The sequence below is a fragment of the Balaenoptera musculus genome, chromosome 14 (genome assembly GCF_009873245.2).
Source record: "Balaenoptera musculus isolate JJ_BM4_2016_0621 chromosome 14, mBalMus1.pri.v3, whole genome shotgun sequence".
Lineage (NCBI taxonomy): Eukaryota > Metazoa > Chordata > Mammalia > Artiodactyla > Balaenopteridae > Balaenoptera > Balaenoptera musculus.
Window position 1 is genome coordinate 74,473,450 of NC_045798.1, and position 21,726 is coordinate 74,495,175.

Here is a 21,726-nt window from a genome sequence, read left to right on the forward strand (position 1 = left end):
ACCCACCAGACACCCTCGTTTCTGCGGTAATGTAATATGCTGGTCTGAATACCTGGGTGCCACAGCGCTAGGTGCCATCAAGAGGAGTACAAGAGAGATAGACAAATGTATGTTGATTCGATAAGTCAAATCAGATTAAACTAATGGAATTTCAGAGATTTTCCTGAATAATATTTTCCTTATGAACTTGCTACTAAACTCGGTTGCAGCTTGGCCTGCCTGGAGTTGAGAGACTCTGGTCCGGAGAAGTTGGCAGGCTGGGGGGACGATGATTTGGAGATAACCACATGTCACATGTGTGCAGTTGGCTCTTCACATAGAGTCTATAAAATGGTTCACATTCATGGTCTTTTTAATTCTTGTCCATACAAATATCCCAGGGGAGTGGCAGGATGAGGAGCACAGCCTCTGTGGATAGGTCCTTAGAAGAAAGAACCAGAGTCGCTCAAGCCCAGAACGGCCCTGCCCTTTGTACCATCACCAACTCTGTCCTCAGCCTCCTGCTGCCTTGGTGCTCAACTCTCTACTACCTGAGGGGTGGGGGCAACATCTGAAGCCTTCCAGCCTTCCAGGCACATTTGCCCTGGCACAGGCAGCTGCTTGTACAGTAGCTTTCATTTCCCCAGGAAGCCAAGTGACATAGGCATATACCTGTGGAAAGTTCTGGAAAATAGTGCCCCTTGCTCACTGGATCCTTTGAACAATGCTCAGCACCCGTGTCTCTCACTTTCTCAACTTTAAAGGGAACACAAAAAGATACATGCACCCTTATGTTCATAGTAGCACTATTTACAATGGCCAAGACATGGAAGCAACTTCAAAGTCCATCAAAAGATGAATGGATAAAGAAGATGTGGTATATATATACAATGGAATACTACTCAGCCATAAAAAAGAATGAAATAATGCCATTTGTAGCAACATAGATGGACCTAGAGATTTATTTATTTATTATTTATTTTTTGCCACATTGGGTCTTCGTTGCTGCGCGTGGACTTTCTCTTGCTGTGGTGAGTGGGGGCTACTCTTCATTGCAGTAAATGGGCTTCTCACTGCGGTGGCTTCTCTTGCTGTAGAGCACAGGCTCTAGGCACGTGAGCTTCAGTAGTTGCAGCACGTGGGCTCAGTAGTTGTGGCTCACAGGCTTAGTTGCTCCACAGCATGTGGGATCTTCCCAGACCAGGGATCAAACCCTTGTCCCCTGCACTGGCAGGCAGATTCTTACCACTGCGCCACCAGGGAAGTCCCGGACCTAGAGATTATTACACTAAGTGAAGTAAGTCAGACAGAGAGACAAATATATCTCACTTATATGTGGAAATCTAAAAAAAAAAAAGTGATACAAATGGACTTACTTACAAAACAGAACTAGACTCACAGACATAGAAAACAAACTTATGGTTACCAAAGGGGAAAGGTGGGGAGAGGGATAAATTTGGAATTTAGGATTAACAGATACACATTACTAAATATAAAATAGAAAAACAAGGACGTACTCTATAGCACAGGGAACTATATTCAATATCTATCTATCTGTATATATATATATAAAACTGAATCACGTTGCTGTACACCCGAAACACTGTAGATCAACTATGCTTCGATAAAAAGTAATAAATCAATAAAGGGAACATTGGAGGATGTTCAGATCAGTCAGGATGGGAGAGGAGGAGCAGTCCTTGCATCTGAGTAAGCGTTGACAATACAGAGAATATCTAGCGAAGAGAAGAACGGGGCAAGCGCGATGGGGTCTGTAAACATGAGGGGGGATCAGGAGGACCGGGCAGGGCAGAAGAGGACCACGTGATCCACACGATGAGGGGAAGCTAGAGAGACACTATGAGGAAGTAAGTTCACTATAAGGAAGAGTTTTCCAACATCAGTAGTCTCCAAAGATGAGAAGAAGTGAGTTCTCCAGCACTGGAGAGGTTCAAGTGAGACCACCAGGAGCACCAGGCAAGGAAGGAGTTAAGGATGAGAAGCTGGGCTAGGTCAGACCCCCAGCTGGGGGTGACTTTCCCCCACCGAGGAAATACTGCAATGTCTGCAGACTCTTAGGTTGTCACACTGAGACGTGCTACTAGCATCTACTGAGTAGAGGCCAGGGGTGCTGCTAAATACCTTACAATGTCCAGGACAGTCCCCACAACAAAGAACTATCTGGCCCCAAATCTGAACAGCGCTGAGAAACCCTGGAGTAGATAAACTGGAAGTCTGGAGCCTAATTTAATATTTTTAAAATAAATTTATTTATTTATTTTATTTTTGGCTGCGTTGGGTCTTTGCTGCATGAGGGCTTTCTCTAGTTGCGGCGAGCGGGGGCTACTCTTCGTTAAGGTGCGCGGGCTTCTCATTGCAGTGGCTTCTCTTATTGCGGAGCATGGGCTCTAGGCGTGCGGGCTCAGTAGTTGTGGCTCGCGGGCTCTAGAGCGCAGGCTCAGTAGTTGTGGCTCACGGGCTTAGTTGCTCTGTGTCATGTGGGATCTTCCCGGACCAGGGCTCAAACCCATGTCCCCTGCACTGGCAGGCGGATTCTTAACCACTGCACCACCAGGAAAGCCCCCAAGGCTGGAGTCTAGGGTAATCGCCCCTGCAATCTGTCCAGGAGCTCAGAAGACCATGGAAGGTAATCAGTGAAATGCCAGAAATAACTGGATTTCAAGGAAGATTGCAAAATAGGATGTTCAAGTTGACATCAGAAATATATTTGCAGTTTCAGACATCGAGGGTTACATTTTGGGACTCTGGCCATCCCTGCTGTAGCCAAAACTATGAGCATGTTATTCTCCAAAAAGCAAATTTATATGTTCCCACCACTTCCACCCACTTCCATGTACAGGTTGCAAAACCATGTCCATAGAGCTAGAGGTGGGTGGGCGTGGGGTGGGGAATAGCTGAAAACAAGCAAAGGGAGGAATCTGCAGTGAGGTTTCACCCAAAGACCTCTAAAAATTATTCCCAATATCTCCTCTAAAATTATTTTAATATACTTTTTATGCCTTCTGGGTGATGAAATTGATCGACCCCCAGAAAAGTCCTGTGACTATAAAGAAACTCATTTTTGCCAGACTTATCACACTCAAAGCTTGAAAATCAGATGGCTCTGAGGTTGACTCTCGACTGTCAGTTACCAGCGGGTCATTGGGCAAGTTATTTAACCCTCCGGTGCCTCAGTTTCCTCATCTATAAAACAGGACAAATAATATCTATGTCATAGGACAGCTGTGAGGGTTACACGAGTAAGTGCACAATGCCTGGCACCTGCCAGACGCTCACTGAGTGGCAGCTATTATTTGTATGATTACCTCTTCGGGAGATCTAAATAGCGTGTGACATCGGGTTAGGCATTGAGCAAGAAAAGTATGCCATCTTGACACTCACATCTAAGATAAAAATTAGCTTGCCCTAATTATAGTTCTCCATTATTATTAATTAAAACAAATAAGTAGCTGTCAGTCAACAGATACACACCCTAGGGAGGGAGATATTACCAATTTATAGATGAAGAAACTGAGATGCAGATGTTAAGTCACTGGCCTGGTAACATAGTAGCTCCTAAGTGGCAGAGGCAGAATCAGAACCCATGTGCTTGCAGGACACCAATGTCTCCTTGTTCCTTTCCATTTGCCTTCACAGCCTGCTTCCTTGGCTTTGGACTGGATCTGGGGATCTTGGAGCATCTCACTGCAGCAAGACTTGTCCTCGAAGCCTTCATAGGCACCAAGGTATAAATGACCAGTGACAGCAAAAACAGCCCCCTAAACCTTAAGACTCCTAACCTAGACTCCACTTAGGGCAAAGATAGAGATGCATGAGCTATTTTCAATATTTCAAAAAGCCATACATTTGGGGAATTTCCTGGCAGTACAGTGGTTAGGACTTGATGCTCTCACTGCCGGGGCCCTGGGTTCCATCCCTGGTCGGGGAACTAAAATCCCGTAAGTCGCGTGATGTGGCAAAAAAAAAAAAAAAAAAAAAAAAAGCCATACATTTACCCCTGATGAAGCTGAAAAAATTAATTAAGATGCAATGTTTCACTGATTTAAGCTGGAATGACATCTACTATCTAGGTAATACCGGTGACTTCAACCTGATTAGAAATTCTGATGGACAGACAGTTCCTATGTCTTTGATGAGTAAAAATGAGAAATCTAAGCAATATGGCTTGTTTCACAGTAAAAAGTCCATCAAAACCTAAACTCCATGGAAGAGAATAATTTAAAAAATGCCCTTACTTGGACATATATACACTATCAAATGTAAAATAGATAGCTAGTGGGAAGCAGCCGCATAGCACAGAGAGATCAGCTTGGTGCTTTGTGACCACCTAGAGGGGTGGGATAGGGAGGCTGGGAGGGAGACGCAAGAGGGAGGAGATATGGGGATATATGTATATGTATAGCTGATTCACTTTGTTATACAGCAGAAACTAACACACAATTGTAAAGCAATTATACTCCAATAAAGATGTTAAAAAAAAAAATGCCCTTACTGATGTCTGGGAGTCACTGAGCTAAAAAGAAAGAGCAGACGTCATGAAATATCAGGCACAAGACAGCATGTGCCTGAGGACCTGGGGAGCAGGGCCATTGTGTATGAGACATCAGGGTGCCCACCCTACCCACACCTTCTTTTCAGGGAACACTGTCTTGCCCAGAGCCCTGTGGAGTGGACGCTGCCGTATCCGCCACCATGTGTCCTAGCCTCTAGAAGAGTGGATTGGACACTGTGGACTCACTCATCTTTAAGCTGTTGGGCAATCTAGAGCATGTATAGCTGGGTCACAATAATGAGCTGGGTCTATGGTGTTTCTCTCTTGGAAACCAGGAGTTGGGAAACTGAGAGATGGAGGCAGTTTCCAGCAGAGGTGGAAGACAGGAGGCCAGGACCCCAGCCCACCCCACATAGGTGCAAAAAATGCCACTGAAATATCATGGCTGCTGGCTACATAGATCTTTTGTGGAAATAGCTAAAGGGTTAAGATCCATTTATTATAGAAAGACTAGACTTAACATTCTCAAATGGGGAATCCAACGAAGGGGGACCCTAATTTGTGCCACAGTGATAAGAGGGTGCAATGCCCCACTGAGCCTAAGGGGTGCTGGTATGGTAGTTAGCAAGAGATTCTCTAAGGGACACAGAACTCTGGGGCAGAGGAGATGGACTGGAGACCCAGTCTTTCCTCCCCATGAGGGGAGGTTTTACTTTATTAAATAGAATTTGTAAGATCTCCACATGCCTGAGGCACACTAGGCTGGTTCTGGCAGTTTATCAGCTGTCCATCAAACTCCACTTATTCCTTCTTCCGCAGTGGTGCAATCAGAGCCAGGCACCTGACTGATTATCAGGGCTATAACTCCCAGCCTCTCTTGCAGCTCCCTGTGACCCTGTGGCTGAGTTTTTACCAATAAAATATGAGCAGAAAAGATGAGTGGTACATTTGGGCTGGTACATTAAGAGAGTGGCGTGCCTCCCCATTTGCCCTGTCGTGCCAGCTGCTATCTAGGCCATGCAGGCAGGGACAGTACACTTAGGACACTGCTAATTAAGTGTGGTCCATGCATCAGCTGCTCATCCTTGAACTGTTTGTAACACATCCACAACAAGATAAAGAGTTTATGCCAGAATGCAAATCAACAGCACTAAACACAAATCATTAAACACAGTGTTCAGCTGACAAAGCAAGATATTCTCGATGAAGGAAGCAATGCATTGATTTACATGCTGCCACAAGCTCCTTATCTCCTTGCAGAGCATCCCTTTGAGGAGCAGAGCACTAGGGAGGGGTAGAGGCACAAGATGGAATGAACCTGGGTTCCTGAATATCTACGTGGAACAGAGCGCTAGACTATAACAAAAAAGAGGAACAAGACATCCCTATCTGGCAGGGCTGTGCTTAAGATTTTAAAAGCGATATGAAAAGATACCCAGCTAGGATCTACTGTGGCTCATTCAGTACTGGCTGAATGAAACCTGCAATGGTTTCTTTCTCTAACTTGTAACAATCCATTGTCTTTTCTAGTTAGAGGACTGGACTCAGGCTGCTATACGTGGAGGACAATGCAGCCATTCACATCTCTTGAGTCCCTGTTCTGTACCTTGGACTGGGTCAGACGCTGTGGATTCAGCCCTGAGCAAGACTGACACACTCTCTGCCCTTGTGGGATGCCAAAGCAAATGACAAGTCTAAGCCCGAGACCAGGTGCAGAAATCCTGTAGACTAGGGTGCTTAGAGCAAGAGCTGAAGTGAATGGAGGAACCTGGGTAGCTCCTGGTCTGCAATAGACCCAAGAGTGTGTTGCCTGAATTTGCAGGAGAGTTGCACTTTCTGTAGAGCTGTTCCCACACTTCATTGTATTTACAGTAGTTTTCCCTTGGTTTCATAGTGGGAAAAACTTCATTAAAAGATTCTAAAATAATCTTGATTAAACTAAGGGGAAAGGACATTTTTCTATAACTTAGTCTGGAGAGCTAAAGGTTTAATGCCCCTCCAAAGGCCCAAGGTTGCAAAAGCCCTTTAGACCCAAGCACTTCTTAGGTTAGTTGTTCATTCATCAAATCGTTGTTGAACACCACTGTGAGCCAGGTTCTTTGCAGACACACAGGGGAACAAGACCAAGTCCCTGTGTTCCTGCAAGCTCACTGCCAAGTGGGAAGTGGTAAGCCTACGGATGATCACCTGACTGTGGAACATTTGCCTACTAATGAGCAGAGCCTGGGAACCCGGAAGGATGGAGTCCAAGCCAATTGTAGGCTTTTTTTCCCCTTGATTTTCACCCGGGGTATTCCCTCAGGATAGTATTACTCTATCGCTTGGCTAATAATAGTGATCTTGAAATTAGCATTTAACCTTCTAGCCAGACACATGCATGGAAATACTCTTCCAAGCCCGAGAATACTCAGTCATGCAATATGCACATATCCTCTAAGAACGGCACAGATGTATTGAATCACCAGATATCCCGAAAGATGTATGATTTCAACCTAATTGGTATCAACGCCCAGTACTGACATGGAACACCAGCAGGAACCAGCGGGACCATTCACCAGCACTCGGTGAGGAATAGGCATGCAGGAGCACGCCAGCACACCCCCAGCTCTGACAGCCGAATCGTGGGCAACAGCGTCCTACCAGCTTCTATTCACTGTTGCATTGCTATGGTGCCCACCCCCTTTGTATCCATGGCATTGAGAACCTCGGGGGTTGGGCCGGTGACCATTCCTCATATCTGAGAACAGAAGGAGCTGGGGAAGGTTGGGCAGCTCTAGAGAAGTGTGTAAATGGCAGCTTAGGGACAGTTTGAGCTTTCTGGTAGAGGCAGCCTAGGGAAATTGCCACAAACGCTTCATCTATTATGTGGATGCCGTATGCTGGTGCAAGGAACCAGGAGTATAGTAAAACTATTGTTAGTATTGTTAACTCCGATCACGTTACATGTCTTTCCTGCTCCAGCCTCCATCGCACCCTACAAATGGGCAGGGACGCCTCCGAAACCCCAGGTGGGGTGAGGGTCTTACTGGCGGCGGTGAAGCGGCGGCGCCCTGTGGGAGGCAGGCAAAGGTCGGGAGGTTCATGGGCAGGGACCGCGAGGAGGGAGGTGGTCCACAAAGGGGGAAAGTCTGAGAATCAGAGGTCCTTTGCATTCCGAGCTCCGGTCCCCTCCAGCAAAGCCCAGCCTAAAAGCATCCATCCTTGGCGCACATCCCTCTCTATCTCCCCCACCCCAGCTGCGCCCCTCGCCCCTGGGGTCAGGCCGCGGGGTCACTGCTCCCCCTTGCAGGATCCGAAGGCAGCTAACGCGGGAGGCGCCCCGGTGAGGCTGCGGAGGGAGGAGTCCCCTAAATTGTGCTGGAGCGAAGGCGTCGAGGATAGGAAGAACTAACCCAGGGTGGGGAAGGCGGACGGGACTCGGAGGAAGAGAGAGAGGCGACAAGGTACGCTCAGCCTTTTCAGCACTCGGCAGGAAGATGCATGATTTTCGGAGACCGTTGTCCCAGCGCTCCGGCTCGCTCTAGGGAGACGTCAGAGCGCTGGGGTCGGCGGCGGAGGAGCCCCCCCACCCCCCCGCCCGGGCTTGCATATAAAGTCGGGGCGTCGTGGAGGCTGCAGCAGTGGCGCGGGCGGCGGCGGCGGCGGCGCTCCTCTGAGGTCCTGGTCCTCCGTCTCGCCTCTGCGGTGAAAGCGCGCTCTCCGCCCAGCCTCGCCGCGGCGCTCCGAGGGCTTCCCGCCGGGACCATGCGCGGCCGCGACTTCGCGCTCGTCCTGCTGGCTCTGGTCCTCTGCCAGGCGCCCCGGGGGCCGGCCGCCCCGGTGTCGGCGGGCGCAGGGACCGTGCTGGCCAAGATGTACCCGCGCGGCAACCACTGGGCGGTGGGTGAGTGTCCGGCGCGCTCTAGTCCTGGCGGGAGCAGCCCGCCGAGGGGGCCAGTCTCCCCATCTCTCAGCTTTTCTGCGGCTCTGCGTTGGGGGCTGGGTTTGCTCCGACCTTTCTGCTCGGACGCCAACCCCGTTCTCCCAAAACTCCACCCTGCCCTTCAGTATCCCGGGAAGCTGTCGGTCCCTCGGCAGCCTCCGGCTGGTCCCTCGGTCCTTTCCCGCTCTCTTCCCTCCCCCACCTCCCCAGGACACCCGAGCCAGCACGCAGCTCTCCAAAATCCCAACCGTACGCGGAGGTCAACCTCCCTCCGCATCTCCCAGCACCTCCTTTTATCCGTCTAATCACAACCCTGTCTGGCACGGTTCTCTCCCTGAGCAACTTTGGGAAGCTGGGTCCCCGAGCGCCTCTCGGGGCCCTGGTCCAGCCTGGCGGCTGCGCCTTTACCCCCGGCAAAGCCACAGGTGTGGGACGCGGGACGCAGCGCCCACCCTGGGTTTCAAATCTGTTCGGCAAGCAGTGCCTGAATCCCACATCTATTTGGGGCTCGCCTGAATTTCCTCAGTCCTTCTTTGCCTTGCAGCGATTTTCTTTTCCCTGCCCTTTTGCCCAACCCTCCCTCCTTCCATCCGGCAGACTCGGTGCTCCGGGAATCACACCTGGTCTCCACGCTGATCCCGGGTCTCTGTGCCCTAAGTCCTCGCTTTTCTCCGCCTCTCTTGACCCGAGACCTCACCCTCTCCCCTAGCTCCTTCCCTCTTTCCCCTGCCTACAAGTCCTGCTTTCCAGGCACTGGCTTGGAGGTTCGCTCGTCCCGGCCCCCGGAACCGCAGCGGCTTGGACCGGGTCGCGGGCCGCGGAGCGCGCACCCGCTGCTTCCCCGCAGCTGGGAGGCAGGTAGCGGCCCCGCTGCTTCTCGCTGCTCCAGCGTCACCCCGGGGCTCTGGGCCGCGCCGAGCAGAGCCTCTGGCAAATGGGGCCAAGCGTTCGACTTCCTCAGACAGCTCCCCACACAGCCATCTACGACAACCCTAGCATTTCCCGGGAAGCTGGTCGGTCCCTAGAGAGATTTAAGGCGGTGTGTGTGTGTGTGTGTGTGTGTGTGTGTGTGTGTGTTTCACGATTTCCTTAGTCATCTACTTAGAAGTAGGGGAGGGTGTGTTGGAAAGATACTTGCTAATTCAACTCTCAGAGGATTTACAGACTCTCAGCGTGAAGACTAGGATGAATTTAGAAGATGGGGTGAAGCTAGAACTGCACGTCCTCAGCTCCTGTGCGTTGTGTAGGTTTCCCTCAGAGAAATGGAGCGCTCTGGGTTGCAGTAGACTAGTTTTCATTATTACTGAAAGAATCATTTGCCAAGTCTTGGCAACCCCAGGGATGAAAGTGTCTGTCATCTTTGAGGGACACCCGGAACCCAGGAGCCTGGTATAGAGAGGAAGGGTTGGGATGGGTGAAAACCCTTGCACTTCCAGAGAGAAGGATACTTAGAAGATGTTAAAGAAGCCAAACCTAGAATCGATACTTAAAAAGGGCTCCTGGGGGTTTAGATCAAGCGGTCATTGTCCAGTGCGGCCAGCAGCCGGTGGGCTGGGAAGGTAGAATGAAACTTCCAGACTTCCAGCCTCTTTTTGCTCATCCATGTTTTTGTACTAAAAAGACTTATTGTTAAGGTAACCCTTGCAGGCTAAACGCAGGCCAAGAGAGTTAGCTGGGAAGCTGTAACCATGGTATTTCTGATGCAAGCCAACCCTGATTGCTGTGGTTCCAGAGAACATCAGTCCCCAGGTCGGCCATTTAATCACCCTTCATGGTGGTACTTGGGCATTCCCAGCCCCAAAGTGTACTGTCCAGTGACACCCCCAAATTGTCTTATTCTCTTATTTGTTCTCGAACACACTCTTTTTCCTTTTTCTCCCTTGACTAACTGTGCAGAGTTGATGAAGAACAAGGAAAAGAGGGAGGTGACATAGAAAATCGCATTTAGATTGAAAATGACGTTGCAGTTGAGCAAAAGTTTGCTTTGGGTGGACATGCCCTCTGTTGGAATGTGAGCATTCACAAGCATGAATGCCATGTTAGATTTTAAATTGAGCTTTCTTCTCTAAGTAAATGCCTGTCCTCCTCAATCACTGAAGACATGGAGGTTAGTTTTAATTAATGCAAACGAAAGCTACATATTGCTGTCCGTGAAGAAGCTGTCAGCACAAATTTGCAGGTTTGTTAAGTGAATTGCTTCTTCCAGCTGTGAGAAACGTGATGTGGCCATGGAAAAACAAGTTAACAGACTGAAAACGTAACCAATTCTTATCTGTCTCGATGTTCATGGACATGTTTTGTGTGCGATGAAAATATAGGTCAACACTAAAACTGGAAACTATCCCCTGTGCACCCATGAAATGTTTCTGGTCGTGGTTCTAACTCTGACGTGGAGCGTGCCGTGGAGGGTTGAATGCTGAGCACCAGTGTTCAGCTGCAGAATGGCTTTACATGATTGTGCTACCCGAGCTACTGTGAAATACAGCTGAAGTATCACTCCAGAAAAACTAGCTCTTAACACTGAACACTTTCTGTCTTAATGGATATTTTCTGAAGTTAGGATAATCTTCAAGTATGGAGCTCAAGAAAATTCTTTTCTGTTGCAAACCTGCCATTTTAGTGGTATTTTTAAGTGATTAAAAAGGACAAAAGCTTCCCCCCCCCACCCCTGGCAAGGTTTTCTTTTTTTAAGTGCCTATCTTTTGATCTCCATTATTATTATATGGATACATAACAAATGATGATGGGAGAAGAGATGGAAGTGGGCATATCGTCCACGTTGCCATGGAGACGATTATTTGGTTGACGGTAGCTAGCTAAGAAGTGCATTAGGACCCAGGGAACGTGTGCTTCCCTGGGATGTTATAGATGGCGCACTTTCCTTAGAAAAAAGAAAAACATCTGTGGTCTAGGGGAGGGAGTCTGAACACCCATCCACCAAATATGCAAATACTGAAATTCAGTACAGGGTCCCAAAGATCTATGTTAAATCACCCACAGAATGGAGGCCCATTTTAGCCTTCCATTGTAGAAAAGTCACAGAATTCTTCAAGCATGACAAAAATGAAGTTATTTGTAAAAACATCTCCATCATCCCTCTGCTTCATTGCCAATAACGCCTTTCTCATTTCCAGCATCCTAACCAGATGATAGGCAATGACCGAGGACAAGAGCAACTGAGGTCATTACTGGGAGAATCAGATTCTAATCCCACTTTCCCATTATCATGATTCAATTTCCTCCATATATATAAAGCCAAATGATTTGCTACTTCCTGGGAAGTTGTGGAACATAATCATTGTGATGGCTAAATGCAAAGTTATTTAGTGGATATCTGGGCACCAAGTTCACCAAGCAGATAAGTGAGGAGCCAGTGTTTCAAGATTCCAATGCTTCAGTTGGGACGGTGTCCTTAATAGAGTCTTAAAATTGTGTGACGTGTCAGGTCCTAAGTGACTTGGCAAAGCTCACACTTCAATGCAGGAAGACCTCATTTTCAGGCTCCCTAATACACACAGAATTAATTTTTCTGAGCCGCATAACTGAGTCATGGCATAGTGATATATGATCTCCATTCCTTTTGATAACATTAGAAAGCCTTTGGCAGACCTTACCCTTATTTCCAGACCCCAGAATGATTTCTAACTGCCTTATATCCTTAGGAAGTTCAAAGACACTTCAAAGCAATATAACATCGTAGGGTCCGGACTGTGAGTTGATTTTAATCCCAGCATCTTTACTTGCATGTATGTGACTTTTGGCAAGTCTCGTTTTCATCAAATTTATTACAGTGTGGATCAAATGAAATAATATGCATTTAAACATCCTGTGAACTGTAAATACACACACAAGCAATAAAGTTACCGTGAGGGCTTCTCTCTTGGTGGACAGAGCAGCTGGGAAGGGGCCTCCTTCCATTTGCAGTGACTGAGGTCTGCCACATGCTATTTTCATGATGCTTGCCTTACATACTTCTAATGCCAGTCAACACTGGAGCCACAGAGAGCTCTTTCCTTGTGAGCTTTAAATCAAAAGCACCATAGTTTTATTAGTGTTAGAAATTTGAAAGTGCTTTTATTAGTGTTAGAAATTTGAAAGTCCAGAGAAATGGAGAAAATCAACTGAAGAAAGTAAATAAGATAATGTGAGTATATTCAAGCAATGGGCTAAAATGTAAAGAATACAGACCTTAAATTCCATACCCTTCTGACCCTAAGACTATCCCCATTTGCATACATGAATTTCTATGTTTTTAGTGGTTTGGCCTCCTGCACAGCAACTTTTATTTGTTTATATGGCAAATGCTCATCTCTGGAGCTAATGATAAACTTCGGTGACCATTTTAGACCTCCAAGAGAAAATTCTGCATTTATATGGCTGAAAAGTGTTGGCCAAAACTTGTCTTCAACCTGTGTTTCATTACAAACTGTAATTTCTAGGTGCAATTTCTATAGGTTCAGTCTCAGCTAAAATTCTAAGAAAGTTTAAATGAAAAATTCCTTTGCTACGTTTATATTACAGATAAGAGGAAAGCAACACCTTTTAATTAATTAATTTATTTTTATTTTTTAAAACTTTATTTATTTATTTATTTTTGGCTGCTTTGGGTCTTCGTTGCTGCGTGCGGGCTTTCTCTAGCTGCCGCGAGCGGGGGCTACTCTTCGTTGTGATGCGCGGACTTCTCACTGCAGTGGCTTCTCTTGCTGCGGAGCACAGGCTCTAGCCGCTCAGGCTTCAGTAGTGTGGCATGTGGGCTCAGTAGTTGTGGCTCGCGGGCTCTAGAGCAGTTGTGGTGCACAGGCTTAGTTGCTCCGCGGCATGTGGGATCTGCCTGGACCAGGGCTCGAACACGTGTTCCCTGCATTGGCAGGCGGATTCTTTTTTTTTTTTTTTTTTTTTTTAGAAATTCACGTTCTTTTATTTATTTATTTATGACTGTGTTGAGTCTTCGTTTCTGTGTGAGGGCTTTCTCTAGTTGCGGCAAGTGGGGACCACTCTTCATCGCGGTGCGCGGGCCTCTCACCATCGCGGCCTCTCTTGTTGCGGAGCACAGGCTCCAGACGCGCAGGCTCAGTAATTGTGGCTCACGGGCCCAGTTGCTCCGTGGCATGTGGGATCTTCCCAGACCAGGGCTCGAACCCGTGTCCCCTGCATTGGCAGGCAGATTCTCAACCACTGCGCCACCAGGGAAGCCCGGCAGGCGGATTCTTAACCACTGCTCTACCAGGGAAGTCCGAGCAACACCTTTTTAATCACACAAAGAAAAGCACGGAGACTTTTCTTTTCAGGAGCAATTCAAGATTGACTGGGGTAGATGTTCGAACGCCATCATTCAGCTGGGAATAGAATTCGGTGCACACAGAAATGGTGATAGAATTTTAGATATGGAAGGTTCTTTCGATGTCATCTGGTCCAACATGTTCATTTTATTGCTGATAAAACTGAAGGTTCGGGATGCTGAATGACTTGAGAGAGGTCACCTGGCTAGTTAGGAGAGGGGCTGGGACCAGACCCAGGGCTTCTGAGCTGCAGTTCTGAATTCTGTCCATTCATTAGGCGTTTTGAGCAGGGATCAAAATCTGTCAGTCGTTTATGAACTAACTCCTAATAATATCAGTAAAATGCTATTTATCCCTCATTTAGGAGAAAGCAGCACAAACACAATTGGTGCCCTTTTTAATTTCTTGTTCATTCATTCCCCTGGGTTCAATTTGTGGCATTCTATTTTTGTTGGGTTTGTTTTGAACCAGAGTATATGCTTATTTTATTTCTTTATGAATGTGGCATTGAATTTCTTTTTAAATTGAAGTATAATTGACATACAAAATTATATGGTACAGGTGTACAACATAGTGATTCATAAATTTTAAAGGCTATACTCCATTTACAGTTATTATAAAATATTGGCTATATATTGTTTCTGTTTTTGAACAGGACACTTAATGGGAAAAAAGAGCACAGGAGAGTCCCCGTATGTTTATGAGGGAGGGAGCCTGATGGAGCAGCTGAGGGAGTACATTCGCTGGGAGGAAGCTACAAGGAATTTGCTAAGCCTCCTGGAAGCAAAGGGGACCAGAAACCATCAGCCACCTCAACGCGAGCCCCTGGGCATTCTCCAGTCTACTTGGGATTCAGAGGACAGCAGCAACTTTAAAGACGAGGGATCAAGACTCAAAGGTATAATGAACATACTGGGGAAGTGGGAGTGGGGTGAGGAGGGGTCGGGGGGGGGGGAGGAGGTGTTTGGGGAGAGTTGGAAGGAGGGGAGGTTTGAGCAGGGAAGAATAAAACTGTTCAGAGGTAAGACTTCACAGCAACTACATCGGGCTGGCATCAGTACACACTCAGAAAATGAGTGGCCAATCCTCATGCTAGCTTTTCTTTTCAGCATATCATAAATGATTTTTCCTCTTAACACATCAAACTCCAATTTAGGAGTTTTGTTAGCAATTGTGCATTGATAGGATTTTTTAGCCTACCAGACCCTTCCAAAATATTTTGATAGTGAGGCCATAGATTATTTGAGTTGATCCCTGTGGATCTATAGATATGTTTATTTTTGATGAACACTAGTGGAAGGGCCTATTCACAGATGCTTTTGGAAGAGAGCATTCTTGTTTGCTACTTTTGATGCAAAATAGTACTCCTTCATATTTGTTCCCAGATTACCTAGTTCGGGTCTCATCCTAATATTTCAAAACTTGGTGAAAATATCTCAGGTCAACTGATCTGTTCAGTGTATGATTTTATAGAGGATAGGGGAAAAGAATTATACCAAATTGGCATTGTTTAGCTACAAAGAGAGTAAATGAGATAAAAGAGAGAATAAAATTTATAGGAAGAAAGCAAGGCAACTGAAAATGATGTGATTCTCATTAACTTTTAAGAAGTTTCCATGAAATTTATGATAAAAGGCAAAAATAATCATTACAATACTCCTAATAATAACAACTGCTAGTTTTAGTGAGTATTTTTTATAATCCAAGTACGGGTGAAACACCTTACCTTCATCCATTTCCTCGGGTAATGCTCACAGCAGTCTTAGGAGAAAGATTCAGGACGATTCTATTATTCTCTCCATTTTAGAGGTGAGGAAACTGAGACCAGTCATGTAGCTTTTCAAGGGAAAAGCCCGTGCTGTCTGCCTTGGACAGTCCACTGCCATGTGAGGCATCTTCTGGGAATAGACCTCATTGATCTTAAATACGAAGGATGCAGGATGCAGTAGCAGCTTTCACTCTCGATGTTTCTGGCAATAAATAATATTGTGTTTCACTCACAGACCTTGGGGAGTTCACGCCGTCCCTCTTTCATGGTGGTTAACTCTGACTGATGACCCCTTAACAGAGGCTCAGGGCTGGCGTGGCCAAGCCTCGGATGGTTTCTCCAGAGCGAGGCTTTATGTGTCACCGCTCTTCGGTCTACTGTGGATTCTCTGTGCTAAATGCAGAGCCAAAAAAGTTCCTTTGTTGCATTAAGCACCTAGAGAGAAAGTCTCTGGTAGCCTTTATTCAGAAAGAAAATCAGGATTAAATCAAGCAATACAGAAATAAGTATCAACTTTGTACAGAGCCCTGAATGACTCATTCTCTTGTCCACACCCTTGTCTGTGAATAGATCACGTGGTTCTAAATGCTCTCGGAATTTGTGATTGACTTCTTGGGCCCCGGCTGGCCTGGCCTATTCTTGGCCAAGTGCTTTGCTGGACTTCCTGTGGGTGAACGTCCAACAGCAGTGCCTTCTCCTTGGTCTGAAGAGTAATAATGATCACCACCGCAAAACCCTCTAAAATAACTTGACAAACACTGAAATGTACTTACCCTCATAGCTCATTCATAAAATAGCCTCCCACGCCCTATCATGTTATTAATCTATAGTGCTTCATTTTGACCCAAACAATACCCACTTTGAATTGCTTTATTCCCCCAAACTTAGCTCTGCATAACTTTGGAATGTTTTGAAAAATGCAACTCCTTCCTCAAGGGTCAAAATTTTTCTGCCATCTTCAGAAGGACATTCTGTAAACTTCGAAGGCAATTGCAAAAGAATAGCTCCAAAAAGGTCTCCGAGCAGCAGTTCTATAGGATGGAGTGGGTGGGGAGTCACAGAAAGTGACTGCTTTAAGGGGACAATATTTATCAGTATACAGTGTGAGCTGGAAAAGTCATCTTTTTCTAATCAGGCCTTGCTTTTCTATTATATCTCTTTATGCTTTGTTCCTCTTTTTACAAGCTCAGAAAGCCCATCTCATTTAATTCCACCTCAGATTGAATAACTAGCTATGGCACACATTGGTACCATTCTTTCGGACGTATTTCCCAGCAATATGAAAAACAAATCGAACACTTAGTTTAGTCTTTGCAGAAACCAAAACAGTTTATCACTTCTCTTGCTTTGGAAATTCCACCTCAATGAAAGTATGTTGATATGAAAACTGAAAACATCCTACAATTATCTTATTCACAAGGAGGAAGTACCAAGAGAATCATTCTGTTAGAAATCCTTATATCTCTCAGTGTTAGAAAGAAGTTTAATAATTTAGCTGAGCATTATCAGAACTAGCGGCAGGGATTTTCAGAGGCTGCGGACTTTTCTTAAACTTAAAAACTATCCCCATATACTCCCCTCTCGCATTTTAGTAATAAAACATCAAGTCCTGTGGCCAAATCTCCCAGAGCCGTAGTTAGAAACTGAGCATCTTCCTACATCTTGATGACAAAGATATTTACTTGATTCAGAAAAGATTCATGTAAATGTGCACTGAATCTAGACTCCTATGTCACGGCAAACAGGAAGTTTTTAGCAACAATTACGGCCAACAATTTTCAAGGTGAACCTAAATCTTTTAACTTTACCCTTCTCACAAAAGTTGATGGAACTTTTACCCTGTGGTTTCTCTAACATGAAACAGTGTTTAGCTCAGCTCCAGGTCCTAATCCATAATCCTGGATGCGGCTGTGGATTGTCCTGAGTTTTAATGAAGGTTGAGGTTGGCCTTTGGGTTCCTTTTGTAATTGGGACCCAGTTCATTGTTTTTTGTTTTTTGTTTTTTTTTAATTAATTAATTTATTTGTTCTTATTTTTGGCTGTGTTGGGTCTTCGTTGCTGAGCACGGGCTTTCTCTAGCTGCGGCAAGCGGGGGATACTCTTCGTTGCAGTGCGCGGGCTTCTCATTGTCGTGACTTCTCTTGTTGCGGAGCCCGGGCTCTAGGCGCGCAGGCTTCAGTAGTTGTGGCGCGCGGGCTCAGTAGTTGTGGCTTGCAGGCTCTAGAGCGCAGGCTCAGTAGCTGTGGCGCACGGGCTTAGTTGCTCTATGGCATGTGGGATCTTCCCGGACCAGGGCTCGAACCCGTGTCCCCTGCATTGGCAGGTGAATTCTTAACCACTGTGCCATCAAGGAAGCCCCAGTTCATTGTTTTTTGAAGCCTAGGATTTTTTCTCTTATTTGGTGAGCATGAGGAAAGGGAACTGGGGAATGCATTGCGGGAGGTGTTACGGAAAGGAAGTAAATGTACAAATTTGCTCTCACTTTTAAGGGAGAGATCCCACTGTCCCATCAGATCAGCACAGAGAATAGAAAGGTTTTATTTATTAATATGTGAAGTGCTCCAACGGAAGCTCCAAATATAGGGAAAGCAACATACGGTCAAGAGTAACTAAAAAGCTTCTGATTACCCCGTTTCTATGAAGGGGGGGGCCAGCTTCACTCCGCTGCCTCCCACCTCAGAAACAGCGCCTCCCAGCCACAATGGCCGGCATCAAAAAATCTACACACAATAAATGCTGGAGCGGGTGTGGAGAAAAGGGCACCCTCTGGCACTGTCGGTGGGAATGTAAATTGATGCAGCCACTATGCAGAACAGTATGGAGGTTCCTTAAAAAACTAAAAATAGAACTACCATACGACCCAGCAATGCCACTACTGGCATATACCCTGAGAAAACCATAATTCAAAAAGAGACATGTACCACAATGTTCATTGCAGCTCTATTTACAATAGCCAGGACAGGGAAGCAACCTAAGTGTCCATCGACAGATGAATGGATAAAGAAGATGTGGCACATATATACAATGGAATATTACTCAGCCATAAAAAGAAACGAAATTGAGTTATTTATAGTGAGGTGGATAGACCTACAGTCTGTCATACAGAGTGAAGTAAGTCAGAAAGAGAAAAACAAATACCATATGCCAACACATATATATGGAATCTAAACAAAAAACGGTTCTGAAGAACCTAGGGGCAGGACAGGGATAAAGACACAGACGTAGAGAATGGACTTGAGGACATGGGGAGTGAGAAGTGTAAGCTGGGACGAAGTGAGAGAGTGGCATGGACATATATACACTACCAAAGGTAAAACAGATAGCTAGTGGGAAGCAGCTGCATAGCACAGTGAGATCAGCTCGGTGCTTTGTGACCACCTAGAGGGGTGGGATAGGGAGGGTGGGAGGGAGACTCAAGAGGGATGGGATATGGGGATATAGGTATATGTATAGCTGATTCACTTTGTTATAAAGCAGAAACTAACACACCATTGTAAAACAATTATATTCCAATAAAGATGTTAAAAAATAAATAAAATAAAATTGATTAAAAACCTGCTATCAAAAAAAAAATAAAAATAAAACAGCTCCTGCCCACCCCTAACCATGGACCCCTCTCCTGCCTCCAAGTCCTTGATCTTCCTAGGTTACAGAATTTGTCTTTTCCTTGTCACTTTACTTCCATTCTCTTGAGTCAAACTCACAGATTCAATATTTTGAGCCAACGTAGGGGACTTCCGTGCATCTTGTCCCATATCCTCAGCTGGCCCTTTTTGTGACCAGTGGCTCATATTGTGAGATGTATGGCAGCATCTTCAGGCAGCCTGGCGACCCTTAATAGTGCAGCCTGGTCTCCTGGAGAAAAATGAAGCTAATTGGTCTGTGTGGGAATTGAACCCCAGGCCCTGGCTTCATTATCACCTGGTCAAAACAATTGAGCCACAGAGCAGATAATAACTGGTCTGAGAATCTCAGTAATTCCTTTATTAGAAACAAATGGCTGGTCTGGACATTGGGGAATCTGAACTGCCAGAGAATCTTGGAAAGTGTAATAAGCTCTCATCTGGATGAAAAGTGTTTTCTCATCTCAGAGGGTAAAGGGTGCTATATGGGAACAAAGAAGTGTTTTAAAAGTAGAGCTACTCATTCTTCCTTCAGTCTTAGTTAATTTGAACAGAAGCCACAACAAGCCAACCACAATAAATTTAGAACTGGCAGAAACCCAAATTAGCTCCTCTTCCCAAGTTGCCCACACGACTACCATTTACAGTCATGGGTTTATAATGCTGAATTGTGTAATTCATAAACTAGCTTTGATTTGTGGAATGAGGCATTGCCAAAGAAGCAAAGTAACAATTAAGATCCCACATTCCTTAGCAGTCTCCCTACCCAGCTGCTACTTTAGTAACAAATTCCTGGGGATAATACATTTAATTTCCAACTTTGGTCAAACTATACCTGTGTAAATGAACTTACGAAACAGAAACAGACTCACAGACATAGAGAACAGACTTGTGGTTGCCAAGATGGGGAGGGGGTGGGGGAGGGATGGATTGGGAGTTTGGGATTAGCAAATGCAAACTATTATCCATAGAATAGGTCCTACTGTACAGCACAGGGAACTATATTCAATATCCTGTGATAAACTATAGAGGAAAAGAATATGAAAAAGAATGTATGTGCATGTATAACTGAATCACTTTGCTATACAGCAGAAATTAACACAACATTGTAAATCAACTATGCTTCAATAAAAGGAGTTTAAAAAAATAAAGTTTTCCCTAAAAAAAAAAAAAAATATATATATATACATATGTAGTCATATCAGGACACAAGTTAAGCTAATATAACAAAAAGACCCGAAAATATAGTGGCTCCCCAAAAGGAGGAAGTTAATTTCTCTTGGGGGGGCAGCTGTTGTTCTCAAGCATTAACGTGCTCAGAGTCACCTGGAGGACTTGTGAGAGCACAGATGGCTGGGTCCCATCCCCAGAGTTTCCAGTTCTGTAGGTCTGGGGTAGACCTAGGAATCTACCTTTCTACCAGTCTCCCAAGTGATACTGATGCTTTGTTGGGATGGATTTACTTTTAGCATTAGACTTTGGCATCACTAACTACGTTCGCTTAACTCTTTCTAATATTTTTTAAGTTGGTGGACTCTCTACTCCAGGTTCTCAGCGTGAAGGAAGGAACCCCCAGCTGAACTGATACTGACAATGGTGGCCTCCCTCAAAGAAGCAAAACAAAATCCTCAAGAGACTGCGTTCTATGGGCATCAGTTCTACTGGGTCATCAAGTTTCCTTTATGCAAAATACTTAACTATTCTTGTATCTTTCAACTTTGACTAAAGTCATGATTTTCAAGCAGCATCTTCTGGTTTGAACTTGTTTGCTGTGAATAATTGTCCATAAAGAGTGTTCTGATTAATGTTCTTTACATCTAGGTTTTTTGTCTATTAGATTCCAGTCCTTGTTACCATTCACAATAAAAGCTTAAACATATTGTCCAAAAGGCAGGTAGTTTTCTTATTTCAATTCCAAATGAGAGGACAGTGATTAATACTGAGATAACAAACAGGTTGACAGTGAACTTGTGTGCTCATTGATGAAAGCAGGCTGAATTTTTAGCTTTGCTCTCTGAAAGCCACTTACTGATTCCTTCTAGTGACTTAGAGCCTTTATAGATGCCACTTACTACAAGCTCAGACTTTTTTTTTTAATTAATTAATTAATTTATTTATGGCTGTGTTGGGTCTTTGTTTCTGTGCGAGGGCTTTCTCTAGTTGCGGCAAGCCGGGGCCACTCTTCATCACGGTGCGCGGGCCTCTTACTATCGTGGCCTCTCTTGTTGCAGAGCACAGGCTCCAGACGCGCAGGCTCAGGAGTTGTGGCTCACGGGCCTAGTTGCTCTGCGGCATGTGGGATCTTCCCAGACCAGGGCTCGAACCCGTGTCCCCTGCATTGGCAGGCAGACTCTCAACCACTGCACCACCAGGGAAGCCCAGAAACTCAGACTTGCTTTATCGTTACCCAGGCGGATGGGCTAGGTTGAACATAGAGGCTGGCCTTCTTCATCACATAATAATTCCCATCTCTTCAGCCCTTACCATGACTAGGTATTTTGCTGATGTTACTGATATTCTCCTCAGAATAGTTTCATAAGCTGAAAATGATCCTTCTCAATAGCTAAGGAAACAGAGTTAGGTCAGCTGACTTGAAATAGGCTGAAAATGATCCTTCTCAATAGCTAAGGAAACAGAGTTAG

General features: G+C 45.4%; 1 protein-coding gene across 3 annotated transcripts; it reads left to right on the forward strand.

Moving 5' to 3' along the window:
• The first annotated feature begins 8,184 nt into the window (after positions 1 to 8,184).
• LOC118880216 (gastrin releasing peptide) lies at positions 8,185 to 20,763 on the forward strand. Of its 3 annotated transcripts, none has more exons than XM_036823739.1 (3): positions 8,185 to 8,375; positions 14,349 to 14,591; positions 20,611 to 20,763. In XM_036823739.1, exons 1-3 carry the CDS (start codon positions 8,237 to 8,239, stop codon positions 20,667 to 20,669), a joined length of 441 nt encoding a protein of 146 aa, XP_036679634.1. In that variant the 5' UTR covers positions 8,185 to 8,236; the 3' UTR covers positions 20,670 to 20,763. The 3 variants fall into 3 exon arrangements, with proteins under 3 accessions (XP_036679634.1, XP_036679635.1, XP_036679636.1); XM_036823740.1 differs by having other exon boundaries at positions 8,237 to 8,375; positions 20,632 to 20,669; XM_036823741.1 differs by having other exon boundaries at positions 8,237 to 8,375; positions 14,349 to 14,572; positions 20,611 to 20,664.
• Positions 20,764 to 21,726: the final 963 nt, after the last annotated feature.

What these genes read in the sequence shown, in the direction of transcription:
- LOC118880216 (XM_036823739.1), top strand. Translation starts at nt 8,237, where the DNA reads ATGCGCGGCCGCGACTTCGCGCTCGTCCTGCTGGCTCTGGTCCTCTGC. An exon ending in CGGCAACCACTGGGCGGTGG is followed by an intron (nt 8,376 to 14,348) that starts GTGAGTGTCCGG and finishes GTTTTTGAACAG; the next exon opens with GACACTTAATGGGAAAAAAG. An exon ending in CGAGGGATCAAGACTCAAAG is followed by an intron (nt 14,592 to 20,610) that starts GTATAATGAACA and finishes ATATTTTTTAAG; the next exon opens with TTGGTGGACTCTCTACTCCA.